General features: G+C 34.8%; 1 protein-coding gene across 2 annotated transcripts; it reads right to left on the bottom strand.

The window, feature by feature from the left end:
* Positions 1-2236: 2236 nt before the first annotated feature.
* On the bottom strand, positions 2237-4838 carry psmg3 (proteasome (prosome, macropain) assembly chaperone 3). Of its 2 annotated transcripts, none has more exons than XM_005920286.3 (3): positions 4688-4838; positions 3565-3787; positions 2237-2944 (listed from the first exon to the last, which is right to left on the bottom strand). In XM_005920286.3, the coding sequence occupies exons 2-3, from the start codon at positions 3775-3777 to the stop codon at positions 2792-2794; spliced, it is 366 nt and encodes a 121-aa protein (XP_005920348.1). In that variant the 5' UTR covers positions 3778-3787; positions 4688-4838; the 3' UTR covers positions 2237-2791. The 2 variants fall into 2 exon arrangements, with proteins under 2 accessions (XP_005920348.1, XP_005920350.1); XM_005920288.3 differs by having other exon boundaries at positions 4657-4833.
* Positions 4839-9287: the final 4449 nt, after the last annotated feature.

Below are 9287 nucleotides of genomic sequence, written 5' to 3'. Positions count from 1 at the left end.
GTTAGTTAATTTATGAATATATTTTGAAACTGCAACAAGTTGTTTAACCCACAGGCAAACTATGACCACAGCACTTTAATAAAATCGGCTGGTAATGATGTTGTTGCCCTGTGAGAAGCACTTTGTAACGTTGATTTAGAAAATTGTCTTGCTATACAAAGATAATTAGCTATAATAAAATGATCAAAGTGAAGAGGGCTGTAGTGTATCTCAATTTGCATTATGGCGTTGCTGAGAAAATGCTAATAATACTTACCCTTAACTTGAATAACCTAGTAATTCAAATAGCCTCGTCTAACCTGCTCAGAATAACTTTCGGTTTCAGTTCTGCAAAGCCTTCTGCAACTTCCTGTCAACTGCAACTTAGACTTTCTAAAAGACACACACACTGTTTAAACCTCTGAATACAATATCAATGCTGTAAATTATATTATTAATGCAATGGTAATGATGATGATTATTTAACAATAGCAGTAAAATCATTTCCCTGCTTCACAAAGTGCAAGAGTTAAAATTGATCATCTCTTTAAATGGAAAGCAACCATATTTATTTAAGTTCATTTCTTTTCTAAATTCCAGCCTTGGTAATCAAGTGATATTATATCACCTTTATTTATTTCAGACAAGAAAAGTCCCTATTATTATAAAAGGGAAAAAAATAACAAAAGTACTTTTGTTATATTTATACTGTCTGCAGACCTATGAAACAGAACAGTGAGATTACATGGGTTGGGTTTTCTCAGATAGGCTTTTTGTGGTCAGTTTTTATCTCGACAATGCAGTTTCAGTATTTCAGTTTGTTTAAATCATATTTTTTGAGGCAAGTTCTTATTGAACGTGAATGAAAACAAAAACATTAGAAAGGCACAAATTGTTTGATTTAGGAGAAACACAAGGAATTCATCACGTTTTAATTTAATACACCATTGAAATGTCTGCTTAATCTTTTGTAAACATGAGAAAGATATTCTTTTGTAAAGGAAGAGCCTGGAATATGCTCAACTCAGAAAACAGGTAGTTAAAAGTTTTCTTCCATGAAGAATGTTAAAAATATAAGATGGCATTCCTTTTAGTTTCATTTGATGCACTTACAAATTCACACACTCAGGCACTACTGCTGTGCGAACTGGTTACGTAATGCTAGTCTGTGAGGGTTTTAGTTTCATGTTTTAGGATGAAATTTGGATTAAGATACTAACATTGAAAATTGGACATAAATATGCAAATTGCTTTATTAAATAAGGTGCATTTATATTTTTGCTACATTGATTTCAACAGAACATGTAAACATTACATTCTTGAAATGTATACTCTGAGTTATAGATTATATACATTTATGTTTTAGGATAATTCAGTATTTTTGTAATTTTCTCCCTCTATGCCACCACAGTTTTGTCCCATTCCCATTTCAATCAAACAATCAAGATATGATAGAAGTAGCAGGATGAATTGTGAAACGTATAGTTATACTCTCTGCTCAGATCCAGCCAAATGCTGCAAAACTGATCAGACAGTGCTTCACAGCACAAATGGATAATGACCCAAAGAATACTGCAAAAGCAAACTAAGAGTTTTTCAGGGCAAAGTCATGGGATATTCAGCGTGCAAGCCAGTCACCTGATCTCAACCCCATGGAGCATGCTGTTGCGCTACTGAAGACAAAACTGAATGCAAAAAGGCAGTAACTGAATGTAGCTAAAAGTCTGGAAGAGCATCTCAAGGTGAGAAACATTTGGTAATGTCCGTGGGTTCAATACTTCAGTCAGTCACTAAATGCATTTTAAGCCTCTGAAAGTGGGAGAGGCACTTTTATCCAAGGCCTAACTCCTAAATAGTTGCAAATCAAAAAGACAGAAAACCAATTGCAAATCATTTTGTAAAACCACTTGAATTAAAGTTGACAGTCTGCACTTCAATCACAATTTCACTGCTTGACTTAAAATGCCCTGTAGGAGTGAAGCGAAAAAAAAATGTGTCAGTTTCCAAATATTTATGGACTTGACTATACAACTTCACAAATGTAACAAAAATGTAGTATTTGTATATTACTGTCAGAAAATAAAATAATTTTTAGATGGCTATAATAAAATAATCTTTTAAGAAAGCTGGTCATTTTTCTCTGAAATTAAAGGAATATTTCAGGGGTTTGGTCTATAGGTCCAGGATAAGACATCTAAAGGCTTTTCTTACTCCCATCTTACATTTAAACCAAAAAAATTGACCAAGCAAAACAAAATTGAGCATATTAATTACATTTAATGCATATAAAAGTTAGCTATTGTTCTAATATCAAAGCTCAAGTAGTGAGATGTTATAGAACAAATGAATAACAAAATGTACTTGACAAAACCAAGGCTCTTATCTTAACCAAGCTAATATGCATCTTTAAATACAAATGAATCATATGTTCTATAAAAGGCTTTTTTTCACAAAAGTACAAAGTTCTGAGGATGATGACAAAAATAATCCAGAGTGTTAATAATGAAAAAAATATACAGCGATGACATCATTTTGCAAACCATCACTTAGCACACATTGAGCTTTTGAAAGGAAAACAACATGCAGAAAATCTTTCTTTTTAACAAACAGTTAATTATGCGTTTCATAAATTATGTTTTGTGGAAGACAATCTGCTCTGCACATTTATGTCTTGGAGACATAATTGTTTTAATCAGATTAATTTTTGGAGGAGTTTCATTTTAAAAAAGATGCAGAGATAAAACGTGACAGTGTATCCAGACGAGCTGTATTTTACGCCGCCTACAGGCTTCATGTCCGTTTTAATTACTTCCTACCAGACTTGACAACTTTTGATCATCTCTTTAATTTGTTTTATTGCATCTATGGAGGAATCCTTCAGTGCCAGTCCCAGCAAGACAGGCCGGTTGCCAGATTCCTGTGACACGAACATTGCCAGGTTTTTGGCACAGACATGTGTCAGAGGCTGGAAAGAGAAAAATCAGGCATTAGATTATAACCAAAGCATTATTTGTTCAGTTCGCTTAAATCACACACATTATGACTACAACTAATTCATTTGTTGAGGTTCCCCTGCAGGGAAATCATACAACACACTTTAATTTTCTGTGTCATGACTGTAAACTTCAAAGCGCGCAGAAAGCCTGTGTAATGACCTCTATGTACTTTCTCACTCGATCTAAAACAGTTGTTCACTTTACAAGAAACAAGCATTGCAAGTATCACCATTTAAAATGGCTAGAGGAGCAAAAATAACAAAAAAGTATTCATAAGCAAGTAAACTTTGTATTAATCCAATAAGACACTGATACTACTTCTCCTGCAATGTATGACTGTGAGAAAATGACATGCTCATGCAGAGATGAAATAGGTTTTCTTGAGTAAATCTTAACAGACCACTGAGCTTCAGGCCTGCACACATCTAATTTCGCCACAATCCGCCTGAGCAGTCCAGAATCAATCTCATTTGCCCTTTAACGGCATGAAATGAGATACCCTGTGTTGCAACAAGTCTGCCTGATGTCCCGTGAACAAGTTTGCATCACACTGACACGATATTTGTGTGAACAATTTCAGCCAGTGTACCTCATCTTTGCCCAGCAGTACTTTTGTAGAGAACGTTGGGGTGCTTAGATCATTAGATCTGGAGTCGGGTGTGACAGAGATCAATGTCCCAATTTTGCCATACTGAGTGAGAACTACAAATATGTAATTACTGAACTCTGTACAGACGACTTCTGTTGGAATTCCATTGACTTCTCTCTGAGCTTGTTTCGATCTGATGACAGACTCAGACATTTTGTTAACCCTGCACAGAAAAAAAAAGACAAAAATATGTACATGGAGTTTACAATGCAAGAGTATTTGCAGATTTTTAAAAATTTTAAACACAATATTTTAAATATTAATTATCTGCCACATGTTGTGGACAGGTTTAGTTTCCCACAGCAAAATTATACATCTGGAACTTTATACACCATGCAACTATGCTTACAATGACTATCACAATTTCTGTAGACCTAAGATAAATTCTTCAAATTGCATTTTCTATTACACCTAGAGTTTATTATCTCATATGACAATTAAACCAGCCCTTTCTCTAAAAAATCATACCAAGTATAATAGGTATACATTAATGCTGCTAATCATGTCATAAAATAATCTACCAAAATGTTTCACTCATGTATTTATTTGGTGTGAACTGTGGAGTTCTTCTAGGTTTGTGCAAATGCAAATGCAAATCCCTCTCCAGTCAGCTTCAGGTATTCTTGATTACTAAAAGGCTTGCTATGTGTTGCATCCTCCCTGTTGTTTTTGTGTGCATGCTCGTTTTTAAACTGCACATCTGGTGGTTTCAAACCAGCGCTACAGGCATTTCTGACAATGAATATTATCTCATTTATTAGTAAATGACATTTTCAAACTAATAAGCTATCAGACTTTTCAGATACAATGCTGCACTAAGTACAGCTAGAAAAAGCTTGCTTTGAAGAATTATGCCCTTACTAAAAAAAACGCATTCAATCACTTGGATCAAAAATTGACTATATGTGTTATTTTCCTACCCTGTCGTCATCACCTCCCCACAAGGGATGCTGCATGCTCAGAGGCTAACGTTAGCTACACAGCTAGTCTGAGCTTAGACAGTGTATTAACCGATGGAATAAAAATACACACGTTTTCCCCCGTCTGTGAACAAATTCCTCACCCTGTGTCTTCAGCTGCCCACAGTTTAAACTTTACTCTTGACAGAATCGCCTCACTTTAACTCAACTTCAGCCGTGCTCTGTCATTCAGCCTCCACCGTGAAAACAAACCGAAACGAACGTGCCTCGTTGTGTTGAGCGCGAGTACTCTGCGTGATGACGTTTTGACGTCACGCTCATTCCACCTCAGGACAAAGCGAGCAAGGAAGAAGCGCTCGCGGTCAGGTTGAATGCAAAATAGATTTGTACATAAGCAACGTTATTATAGTTAACTAAAATTAAACTAAAAACCAAATATACATGTGAAAAAATTAGTTTGGTTAACTAAAAAAATGTTTCGGTTTTTGATAAGAAAAAAGATACAAGTAAAAACTAACTAAAATTTCAAAAACTAACTAAAATAAAAAAAATAAATAAAACATCTTGCCTTCGACACATGCCCTCCATACAATAATATTCAAAAACACTAAAACTAACATTGACACTAATAAAAACTAAAATAAAAACTAAGCATTTTTAAAAAATAAAAGCTTAACTGAAATAAGAAAATCCGCTTGGCAAACCAAAACAAAATAAAAATACAAACTAATTAGAAAACAGAAAACTATAATAACTGCATATAAGTCAGCATAAAGTGCAAAGAATCTTGATTCAAATTCATTTTATGTGTGGTTCAAACTATTTGTTGTTGTGAAATAAGTAGCTAATTGTTAGAGAGCAAACATATGACATTTACAAGCATCAGGAATAGGCTATATTAAAAGCTTCGTGAAGTTGCACCTGCTGTGACTATGTCTAACATCATGATAAAGTTTTTTTTAATACAGACTTTTTCTATAAAAATTTTAATAAGTATACTTTTTCCATAGTTATTGGTTTTCCAAGTGTACAGCTGTTATGGTCAATATGATTCATTTTGAAAGTCCTGCAAAAATATATGTTTAAGCAAAATGGGTAGCTGCAGCAAAGTAAATATACATCTCACAATGAAAGTTGTTATCAAGCCCTCTTGTTTCTGGTTTGGTTTAGGAGAACAGTCTCCTTTTAGAAAGATTTGCAGGTTACCTTTTCATGCCCTTGGCATTGCTCTCACAAAACAGATCCTTAGAAAATCCTCACAAACATGTTGTGGACAAGGGAAGTTTAGTTTCCCACAGACTTGAGGAATTAAAACACTTAATGCGTAAAGAGATCTTTGAGTTTTATTTTTCTCATACATTAAATATTCAAGGTTCTGGCATTGTTCACTTTGCATTATTATACTGAGAATGATTTAGCCAACTTTCATAAAGTATTATCAAAAGGGAATTTGTTTGAGCTTAAATTAAATCGGATCCCCTGGCCTGGTACATTTCAATCAATATTAGCCAACAGAAAGAGCTTTTCCAAAGCAAGAAATCACAGAAGCAGGATGTTTTTAATTAACTGTCAATGGAGCTTTAAAGAAGCAGATAAAGTTACGCCTTTTATTTTTCAGTTTATTTAATTATTTACTTTTGCTGTGGGTTTCGTTAAAATGTGATTTCACACTACTGGCTGAACAGTCCCTTTGTTTGATGAGGAGGCTGTAAAAGTCCATGGCACTATAATAGGAGATGAAAACAACAGATAGGGATGGACATTACAGTGTAATAAGTGGTATTTGCACTTCATCATTTTCTTTGTGCCTGACAGACAGTAATAAAAAAAATAGCTAACACACATGGGATGAAAACCACCTGCAAATGTATTGCCTCGACATTTAACGTATTCTAGTATTTGTGTGTAGGCCATGCAAGTACTGTTAAGTTGGCCCTTTACATTTAGACTACAGATTGGCCAACCAAGGCAGTCAGATTTGCTAATACAGCTAAAGGAGATACAGGCAGATGAGAAATTTTCACTGTTGGCAAAAATGCTTGCATGACTTTTTTTTTTCAAGTGGATGTGAGGCTTGACTGAAGTTTGTGAGTGCTGCATCAGGCTGATTCGAAAGGAGCCATCCCTATGAACATGACACATTCACAATGTCAAATAGAACAGGCTCAGCAGAATTGCTATGCACTCTGAGTAGGCAGCATTAGCTATGAAATTGGTTGGACTGCTCCCTATACTCCCTGACTGACCATCTGTGTCCTTGACTGATGATTCTGATCTAAACAAAATTGTAATGCAAATATCAATATATAGTATTTCTACATTAATGTATAGAATAAGCTGATCCTTTCTTTTGAATTTGGGTGAGTTAAAAATCACTGTTTTATTTCCACAACATGAATAGAAGGCTTAGAGTTTTACACTTTGTGAGCCTTCAAGTGCACGAGTAGCAAATGGGCACAAGGTTTGGGAAAATTGTGAACATTCCTGTTGGAATAAATAAACATGTCCTTGTTGAAAATTGATAGAGCTACTTTCATAGCTGATTCAAAAGGATAAAGCTGCTTACAAACACAGCTTTCAGCTTTTTGATATCCAGGGAGTACACTATTTTATTTTTGCAGATAAATAAAAGATGACAGATGATAAGAAAATAAGACAATTCACATTAAAGAAATAAAAGAAAGAAAGAAACAGAAATACTAGGATAAGGCATGTTGTATGTACCAGTCATGGTGGACAGTCTTAACATTTGACTTATGCGATCTTTTAATTTTTGTGTTGTAAGCACATTCTGGGCATCATAAGAAGAAGCAGGTTTTTCATTCTCAACTTGAAAATGGAGACCATATTTTTTTCTTCAAAGTTCTTCAAAGTTGAAGTCATTTTTTCAAAATGTGCATGAGCTGTTAGCAACTTAAGCTTTATGGTAATGTGAATCCTGTGCAAGACTTTAAAATGAATTTGTTGAATATTTGTGTTGCACAAAATGGAAAAACTATTATTTATATAGATTGCCCATTGATGTCTAATTATTCACTATTTAGGTCTGATGCCCATTTATTTGAAGAGAGCACACTTTTCCTAATAAAGGACGCAGAGTTTAAAACTATGGATATCAGTTTTGTACTTTGGAGTTTCTTTCAGCTGTATATAAATCGTGTAAAGCTACACTTTCAAGTTGTTCTTACATTCAAGATCAACACACAAAACAGAGATCTGTGCTAGCTACATGGCCCCTTCACTGAAGGTTCTCATAAAAGTTTTTTCATCCTTTAATTTTGTCTGTCTTTGTCTTCATCTGAGTTACATCAGTAATATTTCTTCAATCTTTAATCAGTTTGAATATGTCCTCAGGGTCCTTGTTATTTTAATTGCCAACAATTATGACATGAAAGGACAGGCATGTGTTGCCAAGCTGTTTCAAAAATCTTGCCTGCTGTGTTTTTTTTCCACATCACGGATTTTGACTTCAGATCTCTACATGTAAGAGTCCAAAGAAGCAAAGAAAAAACAGTGGTTTCAACAGGTTTTTGGGATATGGTTTAATGACAGCAAATGTCACTAAGACTTTGAAATGAGTGCGTGTCCGTGAATTATTAAATAGCAAATTACTAAAGGCATTGCTGTAAATAATGAGTTTTAGAGACAATAACGTCTATAGTGGTTTTTCCTGGGATTCAAGGGCTCTTGCTGTTTCCAGGTAAATTGAGAAACCACATAGTCATGTGCACCTGAAGCTCAGGTGGAAGAGCAGGTTGTCTACTAATCACAAGGTCAGTAGTTCAATCCCTCTCTCCTCCAGTTTGCCATAATCCGTGGGCAAGGTAATTACCCCATTTATAATAAGATTCATGTAAAGACAGCAATATGTGTTTTTGTAATCAATGCTTTGTATTCTTCTCTTCATCTATTTTTATATTTGCTGCTTTTGCCCATGATGTCACTAAAAGTAGCCTTGCACCTGCACTGAATGAATATGCTCTGGAGCCATTCTTTGGAGGTCCTTGAAAGCAAAGCTTTTTGATTTCGAATCACATAAGTGAGGACATTTTATTTTAGTTTCTAGCTGTGTAAATAGATTTGCTCTCAAAAGGAAAAGTGAAGTCTGACCATGGTACATTTCTGGAAGAGTTACTGATACTTAAGTGTTCTCAGTTTTATAAACACATCCCATCCTTCTGTCTGTATGAGTAGTCAAGCGTTTTCTCTGTATCACACACAGACGGTCTGTGTCAAAATGTCAACCCATGTAAAAAATATCTTATTTTGCTGAACGAAGCCACGGCTGTTCCATCACTTCATTTTGATGTTCTGTTTCATTAGATTTGTCTCATCAAATGTCTTCTGAATACACTGAATGCATATAAAGCCGAATATGTTTCTTTTTACACCCTTTTTTGAATAATAACTACCTTAATATTTAGTCATCAGTACTGACAAACATTTTCCTCAAATCTAAAAAGATGAGCAGCAAAGAGCCAAGCCTTCACACCTTAGTGTGAGTTACAAACACACCCATCCTGTATGTATAAACTTCTACATAAAACCACTCATAAACAACACATACCCTAACAAAAAAACACAAGTCGTGAACCTCAAACAGGCCTTTAAAGGTTTATTCCAAAGTGAAGACCAGCCTGAACCTCACTCACAAACTCTATAAGTTAAACTCAGTAGGCTGGCCATAAAAGTATACATGCACACACACACACACACACACACACACACACACACACACACACA

The sequence above is a fragment of the Haplochromis burtoni genome, unplaced genomic scaffold, assembly GCF_018398535.1.
Source record: "Haplochromis burtoni strain Fernald_Lab_line unplaced genomic scaffold, NCSU_Asbu1 Contig_21, whole genome shotgun sequence".
NCBI lineage: Eukaryota > Metazoa > Chordata > Actinopteri > Cichliformes > Cichlidae > Haplochromis > Haplochromis burtoni.
Note: the sequence above shows the minus strand (reverse complement) of the source record. Positions and strands in the feature narration are given on the sequence as shown.

Coding starts and splice junctions, on each gene's coding strand:
- psmg3 (XM_005920286.3), bottom strand. CDS start 3,777: ATGTCTGAGTCTGTCATCAGATCGAAACAAGCTCAGAGAGAAGTCAAT. Junction 2,945..3,564: donor TACTGCTGGGCAAAGATGAG/GTACACTGGCTG, acceptor TTCTCTTTCCAG/CCTCTGACACATGTCTGTGC.